This window comes from Eublepharis macularius, chromosome 12, assembly GCF_028583425.1.
Source record: "Eublepharis macularius isolate TG4126 chromosome 12, MPM_Emac_v1.0, whole genome shotgun sequence".
Lineage (NCBI taxonomy): Eukaryota > Metazoa > Chordata > Lepidosauria > Squamata > Eublepharidae > Eublepharis > Eublepharis macularius.
In genome coordinates, this window is record NC_072801.1 from 49,359,431 (window position 1) to 49,386,142 (window position 26,712).

General features: G+C 44.5%; 1 protein-coding gene across 1 annotated transcript in view; it reads left to right on the top strand.

The window, feature by feature from the left end:
• Positions 1-4,119: 4,119 nt before the first annotated feature.
• The window catches only part of PLA2G4C (phospholipase A2 group IVC), a 47,861-nt gene continuing 25,268 nt past the window's right edge, over positions 4,120-26,712 (top strand). The window contains exons 1-9 of the mRNA XM_054992399.1: positions 4,120-4,219; positions 8,862-9,095; positions 9,671-9,781; positions 14,344-14,486; positions 19,500-19,698; positions 21,131-21,239; positions 23,670-23,810; positions 24,327-24,380; positions 25,241-25,294. Of these exons, the coding sequence (XP_054848374.1) occupies positions 9,072-9,095; positions 9,671-9,781; positions 14,344-14,486; positions 19,500-19,698; positions 21,131-21,239; positions 23,670-23,810; positions 24,327-24,380; positions 25,241-25,294 (835 nt within the window). The 5' untranslated portion in view covers positions 4,120-4,219; positions 8,862-9,071. The remainder of the gene's footprint in view (positions 4,220-8,861; positions 9,096-9,670; positions 9,782-14,343; positions 14,487-19,499; positions 19,699-21,130; positions 21,240-23,669; positions 23,811-24,326; positions 24,381-25,240; positions 25,295-26,712) is intronic.

Sequence of the window (26,712 nt, forward strand, 5' to 3'; positions counted from 1 at the left end):
TCTTAGGGACCACCCCCAAGGGGGAAACACGAAGATATGGCACAGGAGGTGTAGGAAATGGGCCCAATACCCTACCCTCAGCACACTCCTTCAAAACTTTGTCCCGCACAACAGCTTCCATGCCAATAACAGAACGGAAATTTTTTGACATGAAAGAAACCCGCGGGCCATCCTAAAACCATACCTAAACCGTTCAACAGGAACTCTGCAGCACTCCGCTTAGGGTAATAAGGCAGCAAGCGCTCAAGCACTCTCAGATTTACTGGGCTGGGACCCTTTTAGAGCCGATTGCTGGCCCCCACCCCAGCCTGACCGCTTGCCCCCCCCCGCCAGACTTGGCTCTGGGGCAGGATGAGTAAGCGTGCAATACAGAACATGCCGGACATTCATGTTTATATTTACAGGCCCTTCTGTTGCAGACACCCTTAGAAGTGAAGTCCCAACAGAGCAGCCGGGGTTGAACCTGCTGCCCCGCCTGGGAGCGGGTGGAGACAGCTGCCTGGGGGCGGTGAATCAAGTGACCACTATCTGCCCTATCACCAGAGTTAGGCTTCGAAGGGGACATCACCTGCAGCCACAGCTGCTGGTGAATCTGGTCCCAGGGAATCTGAATCTTCAGTGCAGCCCTCATCCTAAACTCTTCGTCGTACTGCAACCATGCAGTACCCACGAAGTCAGTATATCCCCTATAAATTATATTGAGGTACTGAAATAGGGACACAGCCCGTAAAGGCTGTGCCCTCCCCAGCACACCTGCATATATTAAGAACCCTGGGAGCCAGTTATGCCATGAACGGTCCACCTTACGACGCTTAATGTTTTCTTTATCACGCTCCTCAAGATCCTCCTTGTCCTTCTTTTCTAGCTCCCGGAAAAGAAGGGTAAACACGTCCACATATTCTCCCCTCACTATCTTGTCCCTCGTAGCCTGGGTAAGATGATCACCAAGGGGAAGAACTGTATCCCCGTATGGGAGTGCCCTATAAGGGACCTGGCCATAGACACCATAAGGCAGAAAGCCCCAAGACTGATAACCACCATATTGCCAACCCCCAGGAGGTATGCCTGAAGCCTGGCTGTCGGCACCCACACAAGGACCAGCAGAAGACCCCGTGACTGGCGAAACATTGGACCATCCAGGGGGCATATTAGCTAAACCCAAGTGCCCCGGAAACTGCCATGCTGCGGTAAATGATGTAGGTGGAGTGGTGGGGCCTGAGGACCCGGAGGCAGCGGCCTGACCCCAGGGTCCCCATGGCCAGGTGCATGCCTGCTGAGGCAAGGCAGACTTACCATCAGGCCCACTATTTTCCACAGCCACCGCCACCTGGCCAGAGTCTGTCTGTCCTTCCGGATCAGCGTTGCCGGCAATGGCTTCATCCTCCTTGGCGGAGCTCACTCCAGCCGAAGGTCCCGCTTCCGGCACACCTGCAGCAGACTCCAAAGCAGAAAGATGTTTTAAAATCTCCCTATGGAAGGATGCCGATGATGCAACCCTAACAGGCCTACTGCGCTCACTGGCTGCACCTGATGGAGCAGGAGCTCCCAAGCCCTTTTCTAAAGATTCCAAGCATTGTAGAATTGCCAGATTAAAGCTGCCATCTCCCTCATCTTCAGATGAGGAAATAGCAGGGGGAGGTCTTTTGGAAGGCAGCTTCTTAGCAGGCTGCTTGCCCTTGGCAGCACCTTTGCCCTTCCTGGAAGACATCCTGTGCAGCACGAATGACCAAAGAACAGGGTCAAGTAATAGATCATGGACAGGGGGTAAAGACAACTTACTAAAAAACCTTAAACCCCCACAATGGTAAGCTGGCTCCCTCAACAATTGAAGGTCCAAGAGCCCCGTAATCTGCCAACATGCAGCAGCAGAGAATGGCAAGCCTTGCTGGGCGATAGGAAGGTTTGTCCAGAAACAAACCCCCCCTCACGATTAAGCTGCGAACATGCAGCACATGTAAAATGGCTACCGCACGGCGCACAAAATGGTGGCAAAAAGGAGGCTGAGGGCCGGGGGCGGCCGCGCTGTGCCTAAGAGTACGATGTACCCCTTCCTAAAGCACCCACGGCCACGGGGGGAACGGGGGTGAGTGGGTAAGAAAGCCGGCGAGGGAAGGAAGCTAAACCTCCAAACCCTGAACCGCCGAACAAGGTGCTGAGTGCCTACGCCGCCCGCTAGAGCGGCCCTCTGAAAACAAACCCTCCCCAGACAAGGGGAGGGAGCTACTTGCTCTCCAGCCGCCCAACAGCCCCAGCAAGACCCCGGTGCTAAAGCGCCAAACCACAGAAAAGCGGCTCGCAGCCGCGCGCAAAACTGCCGCCGAAACGCCGCAGCAGCCGTCCGCCTACAACACAAGCGCCGCTGCCTCGCAGCTCAGAAGGCACCGGGGGCCAACCGGCACAGGGAGGCTGTGGTCTGGAAGGCACTCCGCGGTCCAGCGCCTTCCCCTCCACGCGGTCCTGCGCCTTTCCCTCCAAGCGTCGGCCGAGCAGGGCAAAACACGTCCTGCTCCCACCGATCGCTTGGAGCAACTGCACAGGGGAAGGGGCGGAGACGCCTAACGGCTCTCTCTCCGCCCGCCCCCAAAAGGACCCAGATGGCTGGGAAACTAGTCCCCTCCTCCATCCGAGGAGGCAAACTCCGGCCCCACGGCCAAAGCCACTCATGGCTGCCGTGGGTGGCCGCAATGCCATTGTGTATCAGCAATGCCCTTCCATCCACTACATTGGACATACTGGCCAGTCAACAGAGAATTGATAGACATACATCTGACATCAGAAACCACAACATTCAAAAACCAGTGGGGGAACATTTTAACCTTCAAGGACATTCAGTTGCTGACCTAAAAGAAGCAGTTATCCTGCAGATGAATTTCAAAGGGAGGTTAGAAAGAGAGACTGCTGAATTTCAACTGATAATGAACTCATGCATCCACCTGGACTGAATGGAGGCCTAGGCTTCCTGTTTCATTACCAGTGCTGATTTCTCCACACCCTATACCCCTCTGCAAACCCCAATAGCACCCAATCATGCCTGCTATTGTCATTCACCGGCTTTTGTAATTCGGCATCTGAAATCACTCCACTCGCCAAGATATAAGGACAGATGGACTCACATTCTGGCTGTACCTGAAGAAATGAGCTGTGACTCATGAAAGCTCATACCCTACCACAAATTTTGTTAATGTTAGAGGTGCTTTTGGACTCTTGCTCTTTTCTACTGTTACAGACAGACTAACATGGCTACCCATCTTGATCTAGTAATAAGTTTTATATTATATTTCAGTTATGCAAATAAGCTTTCTCATACAGGCTCTTCATTGATCTCTTGCTCTCAATTTTGACAGTTATAAAAAGTTGCTGACATAACAACAGAAGCAATGTGCTTAGATACTTCCGGACAAATTAGTGCCCACTCAGAACAGTGGATGAAGTCAGAGTTATGATCATCCTCACAATCCAGCTGGGGTTCCGGGGCTGAGAGGAGTGGCTTACCAAAGGCTACCTGAAGAGATCATGGCAGTAGTGGGAGTTGAACCAGCAGTGTGCTGATTCACAGTCGAACCACTTAACCAGTATGCTACAGCAGCTCATAATGCACCTGATGTAAGGACTGGAGTGAAGGACAGATATCTGCCCCCAAACATGCTGGGGAGATCCTCTTAGCTCTGATTCCCTGATGTGTATCCGTTGTGTGTTTAGGAATGAGTGTTTTGCCTTCACTTTCAGTACTGACTATGGGAAAAAAAATAGTGTGATGACTTTTATGGTGCTCAAGGCTAGGGAAAGGGTTACCTCATCCCTCTTTGCCATTTATCTTTATGAAAATGCCTCCCTCCAAGCTGATGTACGTACCTAGAGCATGCCTGTCTTCACCTCCTATGGAGACTGGTGCAAATGTTTTTGGTTGGAGGAATGGCACAGATGCCAAGCCATAGGAATGCTGCCATAGGAATGCTGTAGCCCTTGGTCCTGTTCCCCCCACTCACTTAGGATTAATTTCTAAGCTAAACAAAGGCTGCGCCCATCAGTCTTGCTGGAGCCCAGTCTCATGATTATCTTGAGGCAACAGCTCTCTGCCTTGCCTGCTGCTGTGTCTCCGCCCTTTGCCAAAGCTCTTAACTTGGGAAAGATGTAGGCTGAGGCTTTAACCCCTCTAGGAAAAGCAGAAGCAACATTCTTCAGGAGAGGCAGAAGATAACTGCAGCTGGTTGCTTTATGGGTAAGTGCCATCTCTCCCACTGTTAATACTTGCCCTATCCGGTCCAGTTCTTCAGTCCCAGCTTGCCAGACCCTCTGCAATGCAGCATGTGATTTTTTCAAGAGAAGACTTAAGCTCCCAAAAGTGCCACCTTTTGGCATGGAAGCCTGCATTTTCCCTTATCTGTTATTTATTTATGTGTTGATAAAACAGTGCCAGTTCTCTGTGCAAATTTTGGTATATAAATATTGCTTCCCAGTTGGGACATAGCTGGCAAGAGCTGCTGAAGTCAGGATTTTATTTTTAGGTATGTTTGAAAGGTGTAGGATTTTAGTTTGCAAAAAGATATGTGACTTGCTTTAGTTCAGCCATATGGACTACTTTAGTAAATTCTCATGCACCCATGGCATAAGGCGTTTTGTTCAACCCTGCCCTCTGCTGATGACATTCTTGTGTTTGGAATTATGGGTCTTATCCCCTGGGTTGCCAGGACAAACTCCTGTAGGTTCACAGAAATGTACCCCTTCTCACCTAAGGCCGCCTGTCCTCCAGTGGGGGCAAGAGATTTCCTGCTCCCAGTCTCTGCCCCCTGCTGCCACTCACCTGGGAACTGGCCCAGGAGACAAAAACCTCCCAGGCCAGCATGCAGCAGGCATATTTCCACCCGGCACAATGACATTACATCTGGAAGATCTTCCTGGTAGGTCCCAAGTCCCCCCTCCCACTGGGAAGGTAAGGGGATTTGGCAACCTTATTTCCACCTGTGACATCTGTGGCAGCTTTTGTCCTAACTAAGATGGCCCAGGGAACCTAATCTTGGCCCTGGTCAGTATTTGGATGGTAGACCACCAAGGGAAGCCAAGTTGTTAGGGGTCAGACCTGCCCTCATAACATTAAGAAGGTTTATTAGTATGGCAATATCATAATAAGTCCCTCCCTGTATGTGTTTAAACATCCGCTTGGTCCTCTGAGGAAAGGGACCTGGTATACAATGGTGGAGAAGATCCTAGTTACCCCTACTGTTTCTTCTTGCAGTAGAAAAAAGCAAGAGTCCAGTAGCACCTATAATACTAACAAAATTTGTGGCAGGGCATGAGCTTTTGCAAGCCACATATCACTTCTTCGGATACTGAGCTGTGAAGAAATGAGCTATGGCTTTCAAAAGCTCATACCCTGCCACAAGTTTTGTTAGTATTATAGGTGCTACTGAACTCTTGCTTTTTTCTACTGCAAGAAGAAACAGTAGAGGTAAGTAGGACTGGACTTTTGCTCTATTCTACTGCTACAGACAGACTAATATGGCTACCCATCTTGATCTGTCTCTTCTTGCACACTAACACACAAGGAGACCCCCAGGTTTGCTACAAAGAGGCAGGAAAACCACCTTTGAATGTCTCTTACCTTGAAAACTCTATGGGATTGCCATAAATTGGCTGCAATATGGCCTCATAAAGTAACAAGTACCATGGAGAGCCAGTTTGGTGTAGTGGTTAAGAGCAGCAGGACTCTAATCTGGAAGACCAGGTTGATTCCCCACTCCTCCACTTTAAGCCAGCTGGGTGACTCTGAGTTCTGAGAACTCTCAGGGCCAAGCTACACATGACGAATGACACTTGAACGGCAAGTGGATTGAGTGGAGGGCAAGTGAACAGGGAGAAATACACTTGCCATTCAAGTGTCATTCGTCATGTGTAGCTTGGCCCTCAGCCCTGCTCTCAGCCCTGCTCTCAGCCCTACCCACTTGAAGCCAGCTGGGTGACTCTGAACTCTGAGAACTCTCAGCCCTGCTCTCAGTCCTACCCACCTCACAGGGTGATTGTTGCGAGGATAATAATGACACACTTTGTAAACTGCTCTGAGTGGGTGTTAAGTTGTCCTGAAGGGCGGTATATAAATCGCTTGCGGGAAGGATGGGGTATAAGTTGAATTAAATAAATAAATGTAGTTATAGTAATTGTTATTGTTGTTATAAAATGTCTACCTTTGAAGGAATGTTTCTTATTCTGGGCCTCCCACCTTTAGAAATGTAGCAAGAATCAACACAGCTAGGATCTTTTCTGTTGTGGCACCCTAACTGCAAAAGAAGACACCACCTAGAGAGTCTTGCCAGGTTTTACCTTTGTTCTCATTCAGTGTAACATAAAGACAGTCTTATCTCCCTGTGCTTTTAACAACATTTTCCCACACTTCTATTAATCCTGTTTTAATTGGCTCTATATTTATATAAGGGGGCATGTGTGCTAAAAATAACTTTTTCTAATGTTTGGTCTAGTTTATTTGTTTTATCTTTCTGACTCAGGGCCAAGCTACACATGACGAATGACACTTGAATGGCAAGTGTATTTCTCCCTGTTCACTTGCCCTCCACTCAATCCACTTGTGTAGCTTGGCCCTCAGTCACCTTGACAGTTCCTCATAATGGAAAGGTTTATTGGAATAAAAATAAAAATAAAAACCAAACAGAGAAGAGCAGGTATTTCTGCCCTTCATGTTTTAATGTCCTTCTCATTTTCTTTTACATATCCATTTCTGCCTTTTTATCAGGTAGGTCCTTCATTTCTCTTATTTGTAATTTTAATTTCCATACGATACAAGCTCCTTTGAATGATCTTTGAAAGGGGAGGGGGGAAATCAGAAAATGTTATTATTTAAGTGAGATGAAATAAATAGCTTTTCACTTTGTATTATATGGCTGTGAATTTCCAGAGACTTTAATTGTTCCCCACAAATACCTGGATCTGCTATGGGTGGAAATACACATTACTAAGTATCTAGGGATGCTCAAGTGATCCTCATTTCATGTGTCCCCCCCATCAACTTTCCATGCACTTGCTTGCACAGCCACTCTTCAACTTCCTCCACCTGAATACATTCACATGTTCGTTATCAGTTCCTCTTCAACTGCTAAAAGTATCCCAGGTTCCCCCCACCTCCACATCCATTCATTGAAATGGAGATCTTAACACTTTCTCACACCTGAAAGAAAGGCAAATTGGCAAGTCAAAGGAGCCTAAAGTACTTGTTCTCGCAGTGAAGGACTCATTTGCAGATGCAATCACACAAAGGGATTTCTCATGAAAGAGGCATTCACATGCGCTGAGCAAGAACAGCATGCACTTGAATTGAGGACCACACATAAAATCCTGCACTTGAGCATCCTCGGGTAATTCACAACATGTATTTCCATTCTATGCTTCATTCAAACATTGGAGAAGGTTGTAGAGTCAGGAATGGATTTCACAATCCAGTTCTGGCATATACTAAAAGTTTTTAGTTAGGATTGCTAATTCTTCCTGAACAACACTGGTATCTAGGTTAGGCCCTATGAGCAAGACATGGAAGGGTCAAGAAAAGAGCACAACAAAGTTATATGGCACACAAGGGCGCAGGGTTTACTACTCTTTGCCTGCATGCTCTATTTTTGCATAACCACAGACCCTCCCACGCCATCTCCCTTGAGAATTTATTTTATTATTTATTAATTTTGATTTTTATTACACCCTCCCCACATAAGCAGGCCCACAGTCTTTTAAAAAAAAATTCATAGAACCAGAAGCTGGTTTGGAAGTGGAACAGTGGGAAGGACTGATCAGTTCGGGCTATATGGAGGCTTTCCCACAGAGGCAGAAGCATTTCCAGAACAGGCCTCTTGCACATTTTGGCAATAGGATGAAAGAGAATGAAAGGTTCAATTAAGTTAAAAGTTGGATTCAGATTTGATATGTCATTTTTGAAATCTTTATTACATTATAAAAGCTAGCTGTGTTAAAGTTCCAAATGTGATAGCCATAGATTTCAATAAAAATATCTTTCTGGGTATAATTTCTCCCAAGCTGGAATTAAAATTCTTAGGGATAGTTCTGCAAGAGACATTCTCATGTTTAAGGCAGACAGGAGACAGTGGCTGCTTCCACACACATTGGATAATGCACTTTCAATACTCTTTAGTGAACATTTGAAACTGATTTTCCATGTGTGGAACAAAAAATCCACTTCAAAAGGATTGCGAAAGTGCATTGAAAGTGCATTATTCAACTTGTGTGTAAATGGCCAGTGTTTCCATTCAATCATCAGTTAAGAGTCTCTCACCCATAGAACAGGCTCAGGAGGTGTAAGAACAAGCTTTCCCCAGAATTCTCAAGTGGAGGGAGTAGGGAGGGAGAATCTGTGTCTTCTACATCACCTTTTAATGCTCTCAGTTTTTAAAAAATCATGCTGCTTAAATTAGGGAGGGTCAAGAATCTAATGTGGTTATTTACCTGATCAAACCTATATGTGCAGTTTAGTGTATCCAGTTAGTGTATCCAAAGACTAGGGTAGTATAATTTGAGAGTTGAGTATCAGTGCACTACTACCCACCCAAGAAGCTTGTTTCTTGACAGCAGCTACAACAAAAGAGACCCAATCTCTAGACCTAATTTACTGGGTTTTGTACTTGACATTTATATGGGTAGACTAGAAATCCAAATAAATTCACTGATGTGCCTTGAAGTTAGCATTCCACCTCATAACCACAGCAAAACTCGTCTCTCCTCATCAGCCAAAGCTTTCCAAAGGTATCATAAATCATCTTGCCCTTATGGTTTGAAAGTTGGGAATAGCAGCAGTGTATCAAACGTGAGATCATATTACCCAATAACAAGTTCCTTCCTGCTTTCTTTAGGCAACCAGTGTCATCCAGTGTCAGGAAGTGAATGATGGAATGTACAGTCTCATGCAGCTGGGCTTGAATTGCTCTGATGTGAGCTAAGGGAGAAGAGAGCGACAACTCAAGTGACTGCCTGGCCAGATAATATAAATCCTAACAGCTTGAGGATCCTCTGCTTCTGCTTTCCCTATTTGAAGTGCAAGGAACCGTAAAGGAACTGGAGAGATGGACAGGAATGGATCTGAGAAGGTAAGCTGAACCTTGAACCAACAGCAGTGCATCTGCTCATTGGCATCTGTACAGCATAAAAATCAGTGCTTCTCCATTGCACTTCTCTACTTGCTGTGTACATGATAATGGTCCATGGGCTTGTTTGTACATTGTGTTCCTGCTACTCCAGTGTAGCACCAAGCTAAGCAAGGGAATGCCAGGACTGAAACATTTCAGACCTCCAATGTAAAGACAAGAGGGTTGGATCCAGCCAATTTTTCTGCTGGTGCAAAAGGAAGGAGGGAGTCCCTTTTGACTGCTATAAAAACCTGTGGTGGGGATCACGGGACCTGCATGAAATTTAAAAACAAACAAACAGATGCAATAGGGATTGTAATAAAGAGGGGAACCGGACAAGATTTAGCAAAAAAATCTGGCTGGATCTAACCCATTGTGATCTGGAAAAAAATGGTGATGTCACTATGCAAACTTTGGAAATCAACCCGTTCTGGGATATTGGTTTTCTTGGTTGATGCTGTTATATGTTTTCTGATGTGCTTTCCTTTGGTAATATAAGTGCATTTTTCTCATTCTTGTTTTGTGCATATTGGCAGGTAAAAGTCCGGCTTTCTAAAAGCCTGTCAGAGGGTGAAAAAGCAAGTATTGCCTTTAGAAAAGAAGAAGTGAAGAAGGGGCTTGCCAAGCTCGGGATTCCATCTGATGTGGTAGGGTTTTATTTGTGTGTCTACCTCAAAGATTCTTCACCCCAGGACTACAGGGTGTCTTCTTCTTGTCACAAATGATCCCATAAGCTCATTCTAATTTGGAGAAAAGGAACACTCCTATGGGACTTTACATGACTTTAGAAAAGGACTGAAATATTAAAAAGCAATTCAAAGTTTTTAATTTCTCCACCAAACAATTCAATTTGTCATTTGAAATTTAAACTTTGAATATAAAGATATATTGTCGAAGGCTTTCACGGCCAGAGGACGATGGTTGTTGTGGATTTTCAATCCTTTTTCAATATAAAGGATTGTATAAGCTCAAAGGTGGAAAAATTGTTTTAGAATTCTTCACACTTGGCAGCAGTTCAAATATGAAATCTCAGGTGCTCTAAATAGTCAAACACTGCCAAAGTCATAAATATCATTTCATGCTGATTAATGACAGTTGTAAAGTCCTAAATAACACAGTCAGGGGTGTTAAGAGAAATTCTCTTAATTTCTCTTTTCCCAGTTTCTCCCTGAAGTCCAACAATCCTTCCCCCCCCCCCCTCTCTTTAGGAATTTGGAGTCAGTTTCTAATTAATTCCTTTTTGATCAAAGATAAATTTGAAGAGAGGAGAAGCAGTAAGGGAGACTGCAAAATTTCAGAATTTCACTTCATAAATGCTAAAGGGTAGACAATGTCTTCCTAAACCTTCCCATCTTCATTCAGAGCCCCATCCTGGAGTGCATAACATAAAACAACTGCTAAGGCTGAAGTTACAAAGGGAAAAAAAGTGAATTTCAGAAAAAGAAATTTCTAACCCATAATAACCCTAAACACAGTATACTGGCTTTTAAACATCATCAAATATTGAGAACCTAATAGCAAATAGTGAAAGCAAATTCAATCAGCCATCAAATGCAAAGTCAAATAAAATTAGGATATTCAGAGGCTCACTAGTTTTCTGGGGAATAAATTCATTTCTACTCTAAATTATGGTGAATTAAATCCAGAGGGTTAATCATGTTAGTGTCCTGCTTGTGCCCAGGAACAGACTGTTCTTACAAGCACAATTATGCAGGCAGATAGAGCTAGCACTATCACAGCTGTTGGTCCCACAACAGCCAGAACTGAACTGAGGCTATTTATAGGAGTGAGTGCATGAAGCCGTAGTCATGGCCTGAAATCTACAAGCACTTAAAATAGGTCCACACCCCCTACCCTGTGAAACCTCAAGGTGACGCTTGATCCTCTAATGCCTTGTGGCCAGACGAGAGGCCCCGAGCAGCTGTCTGAGCTGAGCATCCAACTGGGCTTTCTGTCTTCTCTGTTCCTGGGGTTTGGGGGGCAATCATGGGGTCCCTGGCAATAGATGAGTCTCCTCAGTAGATTCCTCAACACTCCCAGTCTCTGAGCTCAATGGCCACCTGGGCTTCTGGTCCAGTGGCCATGGCTGGCTGCATGTTCACTGATGGTCCTGAGGAGTCAAAGGGTCCAGGATCCCTGGGGTCTTCCATGGTGTCAGCTTCTATGGGATCAGCCATCAGGCTGTGGGATTAGATTCATCAGGACCAGTTCTAACAGTTAGTGTGCTGCAGCAAAAATAACAAAGTCTTGTGGCACCTCAATGCAACAAATTAACAGTGCCATCCTAAACAGAGTGGTACCCTCCTAAATCCTTGAACTCTATGGGATACATCTGTTTAGTATAGCAATATTATTGTGGCATACATTTGCAAAAGCTGAAGCCTAGTCCATCAGTAGAGTTGCCAAGTCACCTTACCCTACTAAAGAGTGGTAAGCAGAACAAGGGAAATGCCCGGCTAGTCAAGACCATAAACAAACAACAATTCTGGGAATCAGCAATTAATAGCAATTCATTTTCTTTTATGGTGTAAAAGTGCAATTGTGCAAAGTGCAAAGATGATGTACAACAAATATAATAAATAAATACAGTAAGATCTTTTGTTTCTTATGTCCGAATAATCATACAATAATAGCGATGTCCAAAGGGAAATAACATGAAAACCCACAATGGGGACTAAACAAAGAGTCACAGTACTGGATGGGCAGTGACCCCAGTCCAAATTGAAGTAAAATCCAAATGTGCCGACGGGATTATGCGAGCCTCTTATACAATTCCCGTTTCGTATAGGTCATACTTCTTCCTGGGCACAGTTAATTCTGGACTGTAACAAAAATATAATCTTTTAAGAATACAGTCATTTTTTAAATGAACTTAAAAAATTCAAAAAAACTTTTTAATTTTTTTTTCAAAATTTCTTAAAAATCCTCAAAATATTTACAATCCAACAACAATATTCCACTGTGTATACCACATACTTACTGGTCACCATTTAGATAGATACACCGATGTGACTGCTCATAATATTCTTCCCAACTTCAATACATCACGAACATGAATAATGACATGGACATAAAACATACATGAAAAGGGATCTCTTAAATACCTAGTTACAAATTGATTAATTAGCATAATTACATCCATCAAATAACATCCTCAAGGACAGCAAAACTTACATATATAGAATGGCTTAGTATGTCTATTTGCCCTTGGGTACTGTAGGATTTATGTAAGTTTTACTATCTGATGGATGCATGATCTATGTAAGTTTTGCTGTCCTTGAGGATGTTATTTGATGGATGTAAATATTTTGAGGATTTTTAAGAAATTTTGAAAAAAAAATTAAAAAGTTTTTTTGAATTTTTTAAGTTCATTTAAAAAATGACTGTATTCTTAAAAGATTATATTTTTGTTACAGTCCAGAATTAACTGTGCCCAGGAAGAAGTATGACCTATACGAAACGGGAATTGTATAAGAGGCTCGCATAATCCCGTCAGCACATTTGGATTTTACTTCAATTTGGACTGGGGTCACTGCCCATCCAGTACTGTGACTCTTTGTTTAGTCCCCATTGTGGGTTTTCATGTTATTTCCCTTTGGACATCGCTATTATTGTATGACTATTCGGACATAAGAAACAAAAGATCTTACTGTATTTATTTATTATATTTGTTGTACATCATCTTTGCACTTTGCACAATTGCACTTTTACACCATAAAAGAAAATGAATTGTTATTAATTGCTGATTCCCAGAATTGTTGTTTGTTTATGGTCTTGACTAGCCGGGCGTTTCCCTTGTTCTGCTTACCACTCTTTAGTAGGGTAAGGGGACTTGGCAACTCTACTGATGGACTAGGCTTCAGCTTTTGCAAATGTATGCCACAATAATATTGCTATACTAAACAGATGTATCCCATAGAGTTCAAGGATTTAGGAGGGTACCACTCTGTTTAGGATGGCACTGTTAATTTGTTGCATTGAGGTGCCACAAGACTCTTTGTTATTTTTGCTGCAGCACACTAACTGTTAGAACTTGTTTGAAGTCCCCTTACTCTACTGGCAGGAGGGAGGGGACCCGGCACTTACCTTATTTTTCCACTTCGCACTGGGCCAATTTGGGCCCAGAAGTGATGTCATAACACTGCCCAGGAAGCGCGCCCTGGAGGCCTGTTCCCCCATCTCTTCCCCCTCCGCTGGCTAGGTGAGTGGTGGCAGGGGGTGATGGAGGGTGGGAGCAGGGGATTCCCCCATCTCCACTGGGGAAACAGCAACCCTATTTGTCAGATATGTCTTTGTCTTCATGTTTTCAATGAAATGGGTTCTTCCTCATGATGTCACAATAAACACATTCATTTTAAATAATATGTTCTATCTAACTCAGTACCAATGTAATTCTCCCAAATTAATATCTTTCTTCGGTTTTGTTCATTCATCATAAGCAACAGGATAACATTGCTTTGGAAATAACAACAACGATTGTGCTTATATACCATTTTTCTAGACAGATTAGTGCCCTACTCAGAGTGGTGAACAAAATCAGTGTTATTATTATAATCCCCACAAAAGAGCTGGGAAGCTGGGGCTGATAATAGTGCCTTACCCAAGACTGCTTGTCGAGTTCAAGGCAGTAGTGGGATTCAAACGAGCAGAGTGTTGATTTGCAGCCCAACAACTTAACCACTATGCTAGAGCATTATGGGTGGTACCCTATTGTTGAAAGGAGATGGGATTAGATTCAGCCACCTTTTTTACTCAGTTGTATTGAATTATCCAGCTTCCATCCCACATGGTGTATGTCCATGCAGATCTCATTATCCCCAACATAGCCTTTTTGGTGGCCCTTGCCATTTTTTTTTCACCAACAGAAAAACTGGTTGGATCCAACTGATAAGCAACGTAGTACTATGGTAGTAATATAATATGGCATCTTCCCTAAGCAAAATACTCAGGCATTACACTGTGTACAAAGGTAGATAGTTTGTATATGATCAAAGCAGAATACAAAGGTATGAACTGGCTGCAAATATGATTTTTCTGCCTCATTCATCTGCATTTCTAGCTAAAACGCATTGCGGGTGTGCTTTGTGGAATGTTGTCCTTTTGTTGACTGGAAATTGCTAGCTGTTCGCCTTATTTACTAAAAAACAGAGAACTTTGGGTGAATGGGTAGGAGAGACATCCCTTAGTATGTGATTTTTCTTTCCATCAGAACAAAACTCCCAATATTGCTGTCCTGGGATCAGGAGGAGCTCTGCGGGCTATGATTGCCCTTTACGGGACACTGGTGGAGCTAAAGAAGCATAATCTGTTGGACTGCATCACATACCTAGCAGGAGTGTCAGGTTCTACCTGGTAAGTGCCAAACATTTAATAAGAGCAAGATCAGATCAATCCGAACAAAATCAGATCAAAGTCTTCTCACTCAGCATTCCATTTCCAGCAGTGGCCCCTGTACGTGGAATCAGCGCTTAACTGTCATGGCCACTTATTTCTCCATAACACTAAGAGCTAAGCTACAAGAGACGAACTACATGAGGACATGCACATGAAGGGAGTCGCAATGTTAGCCAGGAAGCTGAGTTTTAAAAGAGATCGGAAGGCTCTGTCAATTTCCCCTCTTTATAGAGCCAGGGAGATCCTTGCTCAGGGGGTTTGTTAATTTCTTCTTTGCCTCTCAAAGGCTCTGTCAGTTTCGCCTCCCCTTGTAGGAGGCAAAGAGGAAATAAACCCCCTGTAGAGCAATCTCTGGAGCTCTGTAGAGAGGGGAAATTGACAGGGCCTTCCAGTCTCCTTTAAAACTCAGCTTCACGGGTAACATTCGACTTCGAGTGATTCCGCACACGTTGGATAATGCACTTCCAATCCTCTTTATAGATCATTTGGAACGGATTTTTTTGTGTGCGGAACAAAAAATCCACCACAAACAATTGATAAAGTGCATTGAAAGTGCATTATCCAATGTGTGCGGAATCAGCCTTCCTTCACGTACATGCCCTTGTGTAATTTGTCATTTGTAGCTTAGCTCTTACAGCTACTGAAAACCTCACAAGACTTGTGTAGCCTTTGACTCAGTCCCTGAGATATGCCTTTTTAGAAAGTATTGAACATAAATGACACATAGATGTGATGTACTATAGTCAGGCTTTAAATTGCCCTCCCATTAGGAATAAAGAGACGGACACAAAGCTTGGGTGAAACAGGGCCATTTCTGACCGATTTATTTATAATTAATTAACCTAACCTCATAATAATAACGGCAAGGGTAAACTAGCGGTACAGTTAGAGCGAGGGGTCAACCAGACCTGCTCCTCGAACTGCATGGGCGAGCACCCCCTGCCCCAGGTGCGAGCCATGCATGCATGGCTGTACCCTGGCCGGCCAGGCGAATGGTTCCCCCCTTTAAAGCACCATGCACCCCAGCCGTAAAGCCCGAGGGAAGGCCTTTTCCAGGGGGTCCCAGGGCAGCCTGCCCTCTCTGCTGGCAGCCATAAAGCCCGCCGCTGATTCGAGACAGGCCCCCATTCCCCACCAATGGGAAAATGCCACCGGGTGCCCACCGGTCCGCTCTGCCTACCCCAACTAACCTGCCAACCTTAACAGCATATACCTAAATCCCAGCAGTACAAGGTAGGCGAAAAACGCCCCCCACCAACGGCCAAACAGGTGAGGGGCGAAAAAATTCCTACCTGGCCCCGTAACCGGCGACCGGAAAAAACCTGTACTTCTGCACAAGGGAGTGGAGGGAGGGACGAGCTTGTAAAAGCAACTGCGCAACAGGGGAGGCAGGGGCCGGCTTAAAACCGCCGGCCACGCCTCCCCTTAGTCCCGGATGCCCAGGAGGTCCGTCCCCTTTCTCCTCGCACGAGGGCAAAGTCCGGCACCTGGGTAAGCGCGTGAGCGCGCCCCCGGGGGGTGCCGATTTAGTGTCAATGTGCCAAAGCTTCTTTTGTTCTTTGGACAGAGGTGATGGGAATCTAATCTTTTCAAAGTGATAACAATGGTGTTCATTCATTCATTCAAACAAACAAACAAACACCGTTCTAGTTATTCAGGGGCTTAAATTGCTCTCATCCTTCCAGTTGCAGCATAGCATAGTGGTCAGAGTGTTACACTAGGATATGGGAGCCTCAGGAACAAATCCCCACTCTGTTGTGGAGGATCTTCCGACAGTTTCTTTCTCTCAGCCTAACAAAGATTTTGTGAAGATAAAATTGAGAAGGGAAGAACAATGTACATCACATTTTGTTCCTTGGATGAACTCAGTTGACTCAATCCATAGTGAAAAATGAAATCCTGCCCTGAAGTCATAGTCAATTTATGACAACCCCTAGTGGGGTTTTCATGGCAAGAGACTAACAGAGGTGGTTTGCCATTGCCTGCCTCTGCAATCCTGGTCTTTGTTGCAAGTCTCCCATCCAATTACTAACAAAGGCCAACACTGCTTAATTTCTGATATCTGAAGAGAACTGACTCTCTTGGGCTATCCAGGTCAGGGCTCAATCCAACATAAAGCTGAAGCTGTCCCTGTGCTCAGAGGATCATGAGACTTGAGTACAAGTGTCGAACATCTATATTGGGTTCAGTTCTATGCACACAGCATCAGGGTCACTATGTCTGAGGTCAGCAGCCCAGCCCCTGGACTTGCCAGGAGGCAGCGGCAGGGGGCAGCCGGGAGACAGCAGTTCAACCGCTCTGACTGGCAAACAGAGCCAGAACCTGCCTGTGCCAGGAGGAAGGGGCGAGGGCCCAAGGGCTCAGAAGGCAAGAGGAGACAAAGGGAGCCCAGCTAGTCCCACCCCCCTGGGGGAGAAAAGGGGGCTGAGCAGAGCAGAGGAAGGGGGCAAGGACAGCAGGTTTGGGGAACCAGCAGTCACTCACCCAGAGCCCTTACCTGAAGAGAAGGAGCAGCAGCCCCAACAGCCCAGAGCCACGCCCCAGCTAGAGGATAGTAGCCTGGCCCAGGAGATGCCAAGAGTCAAGCCCCTCCAGGTGGAGCTGCTGGAGGCACTCTGCTGGAGGAGCTAGGCAGCCAGCCAAGGGGCCACAGCTGGGCCTGCCTTCAGCAATCATCTCAGCCAGGGAGGCCTGGCAGCCAGCCAGGGGGCTGCAGCTGGACCTGCCTTTGGCAATCAGCAGAGGCAGGGAGGCTTGGCAGCCAGAGAACAAGGCACAGCTGGTGCTGGTCAGTGGAGCCAGATCAGCTACCCCAGCTGCAACTACTTGGGGCAGCCCAAGACCAGGCTGGAAGGAGGGCGGAGCAGAGAAAGGAAGCCCTATAAAGGATGGCTGGGAAGAGCTCTAGGGTGGTGGGTTTGTGTAGGAGTGATGGAGTGGAGCAGAGTGAGAGCAAAGACCAGGAAGAGTGTGGATGGAGGAGGAGAGGCCAGAGGCCAAAGGGGGGTGAGTGGCATAGGTTGAGCAGACCAGTGAGTGGATTGAGAGGGAGTCTGGGTGATGTATACCACTCCTCCTTTCACAGAGCAGGGTCCTGCAGCATCCCTGGTATCCCTCTGACATCAGGAGCAGACTGCCTGGCACCCTGCCCAGCAGCGGCCATGGCAAGCCCTGACACACTACCCCAAAATGTTACAACATCTAGGCTGTTTTATGCTATAATCTATATGTGTGAAACAACACCTTATGCATGTATAGTGATTTTCATGACACCAAGGCAATTCAACATGTTCAAACACTTGGTAGAGTACTGCAAATTATATTACTGCAGTGCATATAAAATCACATTCAGTACGCCCTTCATTACTTCATCAATTGTTGCTATATTTCAACTTACATTGTTTCTCAAATATCTATTGCCATAGTACAGTCAGCATTTTAATTCTCAATTTATTGTATTCTAGTTCTTTTCTAGTTCAGGAAACTCTATTTCTGTTATCAACCTACTGACTGCAAATATCAAGCTGAAACTGAAACGGAAGGAAAAGTCTCTCAAAAGTCATTATTTCCCAGTTCCCTGTCAAAATCATTGATCTGAATATCTCAAAATTAGGTACTCACTCAGGTTCCTGTTTTTAGGTCCACATGGCAGAGATGGTATTTTAGGGTTTCCAGGTCCCCTTACCCTCTGGGTGGGTGGGTGGAGGACCTGGTACTCACTTTTTCAGACATTAGGGTGGTGCAATGACAGCACTTCTGGGAAGCGATTTAATCACGCAGGAGCTGGGAGTGTTCCCATTGAGAAATGCAGGAGCACTCCTGGGAGGCCTATTCCCTCACCTTCCCACCCCACCTGCCAGGTGGGTGGTAGCAAGGGGGTAGAGGATCAGGGGATCTGGCCGTTCAGTTTGGTGTAGTGGTTAAGAGCACGGGACTCTAATCTGGAAAGCCAGGTTTGATTCCCCACTCCTCCACTTGAAGCCAGCTGGGTGACCTTGAGCTAATCACAGCTCTCTGGAGCTCTCTTAGCCCCACCCACCTCACAGGGTGTTTTGTGGGGATAATAATGGCATGCTTTGTAAACTGCTCAGAGTGAGCATTAAATTGTCCTGAAGGGTGGTGTATAAATCGAATGTTGTTGTTGTTGTTGTTACTAGTTCAAATAAACATCCATTTATTAGTAAGGAAATATGTGGATGGAAGCAACCAGCTTATTTTATTTATTTTTCTTATTTTATTTATATCATATTTGTATTCCGCCCTCCCTGCAAGCATGCTCAGGACAGATAACAACCTTAAAATCATTTTAAGATGTTCCATATTAAAATATTAAAACATCATATAAAACAGCAGTACTCTTTGCCTGGTGGCAGCAGTACAACTATTAACAAACAATACAGTAGTACAACTAGATATAGCAGCACAATAACAACAGCTGAAAAACAAACAGTGGGGGGAAGCTTTCACAGGGAGGGGGGTAGATGTTCCATCCTCTGGCCAGCAGAGGCCCAACCTCAGCCATGAGCCTGGTGGAACAACTCTTCAGGACAAAGTTGTTCATGGAGTCTACAGTTTCATTAATTAATTAGTTATACATACTCTACCTTTCTCCCCAAAGAGGAGCAAAGTGGTTTACATCATTCTTCTCTTCTCCATTTTTATCCTCATAACAACTTTGTGACATACGTTAGGTTGAGAGTGGGAGGCCAAGGCTTCCCAGGGAACTTCAATGGCAGAGATGGGGTTCAAACCTGGGTTTCCCAAATCCTAGTCTGACACTTTAACCACTATACAACACTGGCTCTTTACAATTCTATCTAACAAACAGAACTAACTATGCAGGGACTCATCCTCATTAGATTAAACCAATACAAACAAATATAGGTGGGAGGCAGACTGTCCCATTGTATTACATACAATAGATACACCAAATCTATACTTTCAAGCACATTTGTTCTGTTTCACTAAAAGGTGCATGTCAACCATCTATAAACATGGAAACTGGACAGAAAAAATAGAGTCCCTTGAAAAACTTCAGATTGAAAAGCTTTCTCAAAACAAGTGGAATGTGAAGGAGGCAACATCAGCTGTAGCAGATGCTGCAAATGAAGAAAACTACTCTCTGACTGATATCTGGTCTTATTTAATTGTGCACCAGTTGCTAAATGAGGTGAGTGGAGAGCATAAAGTTGAGTCCCAACCTCAGTGGGGTGAAAACAGCAACAGTAACTCCAGAAAAATGGAAAGGAAATCAAAGTTTCCATGGCCACTAAAAGCAATAGGGTTGTTAGCTGTAGACTAGTAAGGGTCTGGGGAGAGGAAAGGGGAGGGCATGGGAGGGTGTCGTTGGTGCAATGTCATTATTATACTCTAAGAATTAATAGTTTCACCATAGCTTTTCTGCAATTACTAGGGTGACATGGTATCACTTCTGGTTTCCCCCTGGAAGTGATGTAACAATGTCATGCAAAGAGCAGCTTCTTATTTTTTGTCTCTCACCAGCCACTGGAGCAGTAATGGGCAATGGGAGCTGGGTTCAGGACATTCCTCATCCCCAGAGGGAATTTGGTACTCATAAAAAGCAACTTGACAATAATGTCTCCCTGAGTTTCTACCCCAATCTCTGAAATGCCAACTGTTATAAATATTCATACCCATTTATCTAAAGCCCTGAGCACTTTTTCTACACCTTCATTCATATACCTGTGTTGTAATGGCACTCCTCACAGTTGTATCTCTTAGCAGTGCCCTCAACTCTCACGGATATGATCCATTATGTCTTTAGGCCTAGGCTTTTTCTGTTGTCATGCATTAGTTTCCCAAAAGTGGTGAGGGAGGCACTTACTCTTAGGGCCTTCTAGCAAGGCTGTAAGACAGAACTATTTAAAAAGGCTCCTGGGACAGCTTGAACAAACTGCAATTTATTTGTGTTTATCTTATCTTTTAATTATCTGCTTTTAATGACATATATAAAAGATTGTATTCAGGGCTCATTTCGAGGGGGAACGTGCCGGAATGCACCTGACTTGGCCACTTTGGGCCCATTTCAACCTGGATTGGGGCTGAAACGTCTCAGATCAGGCCTCTGATGGGTGGTGGATCACTCTCCCACTCAGCAGCGGCTCAATCCTGACCATTTTGGGACCCTTTTTGGCCATTTTCAGCCCCGTTTGCCATTTTGGGCCCAATTTCGGCCCTGAATGGCCAGGATTGGATCCAAAACAGCCAGGATAGGTGATGTCAGGGGGTGTGGCATATGTAAATCAGTTATGCTAATGACACACTTCCGGTGATGGCAAGGGCCATGGCATGTGCTAATGAGTTATGCTGATGAGTTCCTCCAGCTCTTTTTTTTACAAAATTATTGTATTGGGCCCTGAGTGCCTCAAGAAAAAGGCAGAGTGTAAATAAACAAAGAAACAATTATGATAGCTATGGGCCAGTTTGAAGTCAACTGAAGGCTGGCTGGCCACCAGTAAGCCATCCATGAATTAACATATCTCCTGAAAGGCTGGGGTGAGAGCCTTCCCCCATCAGCAGAGAACTAAGGTTGAGAGACACATTTTTAGTAAAATAAATTAGCTCATTCTATTCTTTTTCAGTTGGATGAAACTGAGCTGTCCTCACACACAGCAACTTCAGAAAGAGGGAAAACTCCTTATCCCATCTATGCAGCTGTGGACAAAAACACCTACAATAAACAACATGAAGGTAATTACATATTTAGACAAGACAGACCATACCAGACTTACAGAAAGAAAGAAAAACTTCTAAGCATTTTAGTTAACAAATGGAAAACAGAATCCAGTCATTGTAATATTAACTGAATTTATTATCTTCCAAGGATTTGGGGCAAGAAAAATCCTTTTCTCTCTTTATCATTACCTATTGGAACTAATCCACAAAAAAGTCAGGTGTATGGGTATACCTTTAGAATCACTTTACCTTGCATCTGCTTCAACAGCATGTCAGATAATTAAACGGAGGTTCCTAGACATTCAGTTTCAGCGCCTGATTGAGGCAGCTGGGAAAACCTGCTCCCCAATTCACCTGGAACTACCTTTGTCACCCAGCCAGTTAGCCGCCTATTTTTGCTCTCTAACTGATCCCCATCAAAGAAGGGCACTAAAGCTGGCCAGATTCAACATACTGCCTTTGGCCATCTTTGTTGGTAGATGTCAAGGGACCCCTTATGAACTCAGAAAATGCCCCTGTGGCCTGGGTGTCATTGAATCTGGCTCTCATGGTCTACTAAACTGTCTATTTTACTCTAAGATCCGAGACAAATTTTTGAACCCCCTTCTTTATTCATGGTGCGGCCTTTCTGATAACGTCAAGGTCTAGCAACTATTATCTGGTCACAACTTTTCTATAACCTCCAATGTTGCTTGTTTTCTTCAATCTGCAATTTGTATCAGGGAAGCTATCAACTAACTTTTACTCCTTTGGCTGGTCCCATGATAGCTCTGTTTTGTTGCTGTTGTTTTGTTTAATGCCTTTTCCCTCCAATTTTAATGTTTTTCCATTTGTTTCTGACATGCCAATAAAGGTTGTGTGTGTGTGTGTGTGTGTTTGTGTGTACCTATCCCATCACCAAAAGCTAATATGAATTATGATGGGTATACCTCTTTCTGCTTGAATTGCATTTGGGCTGCTAATTATGTCAGCATCCTCCATTTGTCATGTGTTTCAGAAGTTATACACCAGCTTGTAATATTGTGAATGCACATCCTCACAGTACTGCTTGATGAGCAGATGGCAGTGCATTGGAAAAAGAAGGGCTTTTTTTCAGGGGGAATGCGGGGGAATGGAGTTCTGGAACCTCTTGAAAATGGTCACATGGCTGGTGGCCCCGCCCCCTAATCTCCAGACAGAGGGGAGTTGAGATTGCCCTTCGCACCACTCAGCGGTGTGGAGGGCAATCTAAACTCCCCTCTGTCTGGAGATCAGGGGGTGGGGCCACCAGCCATGTGACCATTTTCTCCAAGGGCGACTCACTGAGTTCTGCCACCACTTTTCCCAGAAAAAAAAGCCCTGGGATAAAGAATAGCTCCATTATGATGATTAGATCATTGGGCCGCAGATGGGGATGGGGCTTTGCTCTGTAAACTGCACAAGCAGTAACAAAATATAATTCCATTTCATCTGTAAGGAAGGAAGGAAGAACAGTTTTTCAGTAAAACATTAAAGTAACAAAAGTTCTTATATATTCCAACCTTCCTCTACATTCTGGACCAATGAAGGATAATTCAGAGTTGCATAAGTTGGTCTTGTTACTAATTATGAAAGGCATAAGACTCTCACTGTTATGAGAACAGTAAACATTCATATCATGAGTCCATTATTTGTGAATTTTGTTAATAGTCTGTTTCCTGGAGAGTCAGTGTCAGTTTTATGCAGTTTTCTAGAGAACGGAAAATCTAAATTCACTGTGTTCAAGTTGGATCATATTTACTAAATGAAATGACATGAACATGCCCCCCCACTTCGTCCAATAACCCCCAATCTTATTGAGCATGTGGGTGTTTTAGGAATGCTAAGAATGGGGAGTGGGTGCCGGTGCCACCACAAAATGGCTGTCATGGAGTTGGGAGGTTGCAAGCCAAGTATCCTCCTGCAATGGAGGCAGCTGTTTTTGAGTGAGAGCTCCTTGCAGACACAAGCTATGCTGAAGCACCTCCTTCTCCAGTAAAGTCAAGCAAAGCCAGGACTGGCTTTTTGCTTTGTGGAAGAGATGTTTTGTCAATGATACAAACAGGCACTGAGAAACCCTATTGGCAGGTACCATAGGCTGGAGTATATGTTTCTTAGAGTCTATAACTGTATCTGTATGATTCGCACACAAAAATGAATAGCAAACCCTGTGGCATCATGGGTAATTGGTAACTGTGCCTATCTAGGCTGTAGCCTTTTAGACAATAGCAATTCTGATAATATTTGAGCAATTTGAGTGTGTGAAAGCACACCCTCAACACATTTTTGTCATTTGTAGAAAACATACTATCATCATTTACATATGGCTTTCTAAATTAGCTTGCGTTCTGTTTCACGTGGAATTGGGTGGCAGTTTTATCTGACTCCACTTTGCTCAGTTGTTTCTTGCTCATTTAATTCTCATTAGCACTTCGGGGTTTTTTTCAGGCACCTGGTTTGAATTTACCCCACATGAAGTCGGAGTTCCTGGCCTAGGAGCATACGTAGACCTTAGTCTCTTTGGGAGTGTATTCGAAAATGGGCAACTGCTTGAAGAGAAGAAGGAGAAAAACATCTGCTATCTGCAGGGTATATAATTTGCATTTTGCTTCTTGAGATCTTGGCACTCTGAGTGAGCCAAACCCCATGCAAGTTTTGGCAAGATAACAAGAATCTGTGTTTACACAATCGGCTCATATGAATGAGGAACATTTAAAATGGGGCTGTAGTAAGGAGAAACATCTGACAAGATTGAGTGAAAATGATGACTGGACTCATCCCTATATCTGTAATTCACTCAATGTAGCAAAGCATATCAAGCTTAGTTATGGGATTTAGATATTGAGCTCCTAGTCTGAAATGCTAGTTGGGTTTTATTTTTTTCCCCACTTTAGACACTAAATACATTTTAAGTACAAAATTGCATTTGGTCAGTCACAGCTAGGTCTAAGTTCATTATAACAACAGCTGATGGTTTGGATCCAACCAGCTTTCGCTCAGTCTATTTCAGCCATGGTGAGTTTGTGTAAAAAATATTAACTTCGACGCTTTACTGCCTAGAGGTGAACTACAGAGCTATTAATGCCAATTCTTCCTTCTTCACAGGTTTATGGGGAAGTGCCCTTGGCAGTGAGAGAGAAATTTATGAGTCTATAAAAGGTACTACTTTTCTGTGGCAAAGGCCATGTGAGGCACTGTTTTTCTGTAGCAAAGACCATGGCCAAAGAGGCCATGGAAGAATGTCAGCTAGGAAAGATTCCTGGAACCAGTTTCATCTCATTATGTGTATAGATTCCTTCTCATCAGAAGGATCTTATGCCAATGTAGAGGAGAAAGGTGTACATAGTGGAAGAATCTGCCCATATGAGACAGATAGATATAGATTTCTAGACGCAGAAACATACATAATACACTTACAAGCTTCTGTGTGCATAGTGTCTTTGTGGAACTGCAAGGAAGCAAAGGGATATTCCATGAGAAAAACCCACATCAAGTATCCACATGGTCATCAAGATCAATTCTGACAGTGTTGAACATCTGCCTGATATTCTAGGCATCATCTACCTTCTTACTTAAGCAAGGTGTAATCAGCAAGTTGACTTCACTGTCTGCTTCTCAGCAGTGTGAAGAACTGAAAATGTGAACCCTTAATTCTTATGGAGACAAGGGTACTGTGGTGGTTATTATGAGACTGAATGGTGAGCTAAGAAGTCCCAAATTCCATTCTTGCAGCTTTAAACATATTGAGTAGCCATAAGCAAGATACTACATCGACACTTCAGGGATAATAATGCTGCCCAGTATTCTAAGACTGTTGAATGGACTGGTGGCATAATGTTAATGCAGCAAATTGGGAAATTAAGCTACCTGGTAATAAAAAGGACTATGATAATGGAGACACATATTAGGCAAAGCCAAAAGGGCAGTATGTTGACGGGCACCATGTTTCTTTAATCTTGATGTTGCCATATGGGAAAATAGGTCCCCATGTATGTGAACATAGGTATTTCTCCTTCCAGATTCCTTAGGGTTATTTCCAAACCAGGACAGATCAAGAGCTGGAGATACTTGGGGTAAGACATTAATACTTTTAATATTCCCCCCCCCTCCATCTTTCTTCCCTCATCTCTAGGAATCCTTGATCATCTCTATAAACTCTTAATTTATAATGTTCTTTTGGGCTAGCACCATGATCAACTTGCCCTTCTCACTCTAACACACCCTAGAGCAGACCCTTGAGCAGTCTGTATGAATGATTTGTAAACAAGCACATATGTATGTATTGTCAAGTTGCAACCAACTTATGGATACCCCAGCAAGGGGCTTTCAAAGCAAGTCAGAAGTAAAGATCACGGGTGTGCACCCCCAGAATATCCGGGTTTCCTGCTTCGGGTTTACTTTGGGCTGATTTTGCCCTGATTTGGGCTGATTTGTCCTGAATCGGGCTGCTGTGGAGCGTGGGAGTGCTGCTGTGCTCTGCTGCAGCAGCCTGATCTGGGCTGATTCAGGCCTGGATCGGGCTGCTGCAGCACGAGACTGTGCCACGTGGCCCAGAGGCACACCTCGGAGGTGCGCCCCCCCTGCTGGCCAGGTATGCAAGGCAGGGGGTGGAGCATGGGAGCATAGGATCCCCTGCCCCCAGTGGGTGACTGGTACAATGCTGGTCTCAATTTGGGAATCCCGAATCTTTACAAATAGGGTCCAATTTGGGATTTTATCCGAATCAGACACCTGAAGCACACACCCTTGTAAAGATAGCTTGTAATTGCTTTCCTCTGCAGTCTTCCTTGGTGGTCTCCCATCCAAGAAATGAATCTGCTTTGCTTCTGATATCTGATGAGATCAGGCTATACCATCCCTCCCTTTAAATAAGTGCTTGGGATCAATCATTCTGTTTGACTGATGTTGGAGCCTTCCTCTGGTTCTAAGAGTCTTCCTCCTGTGGAAGGGATGTGCCCTACTGTTGGAAGGGTACATTTTCCAGAGGAAGTCTTTTTGCACCAAAGGAGGGTTTTACTGTTAGTGGAAGAGAAGCTTTGGATCCAACACAATGGTCTAGCAATTGAGTTTGGTGTGGGAGCCAGTTTGGTGTAGTGGTTAAGAGTGCGGGACTCTAATCTGGAGAGCCGGGTTTGATTCCCCACTCCTCCACTTGAAGCCAACTGGGTGACCTTGGGCTAGTCACAGTTCTCTGGAGCTCTCTCAGCCTCAACTACCTCACAGGGTGTTTTGTTGTGGGGATAATAGTAACATACTTTGTAAACCGCTCTGAGTGGGTGTTAAGTCATCCTGAAGGGTGGTATATAAATCGAATGTTATTATTATTATTATTGCACTTCATCTTGGATTCAGATTGTGTTCAAAAGGGCCATTACACTTGTTATGTTTGGGCATCCATGATTCTTAATTTTTCCCTTGTCAAGGCTCTGTTGGATCTAACTAGCTTATCTGGGGGTGAAAAAGGAGGCATCTTCTTGGACTACCAAAAAGA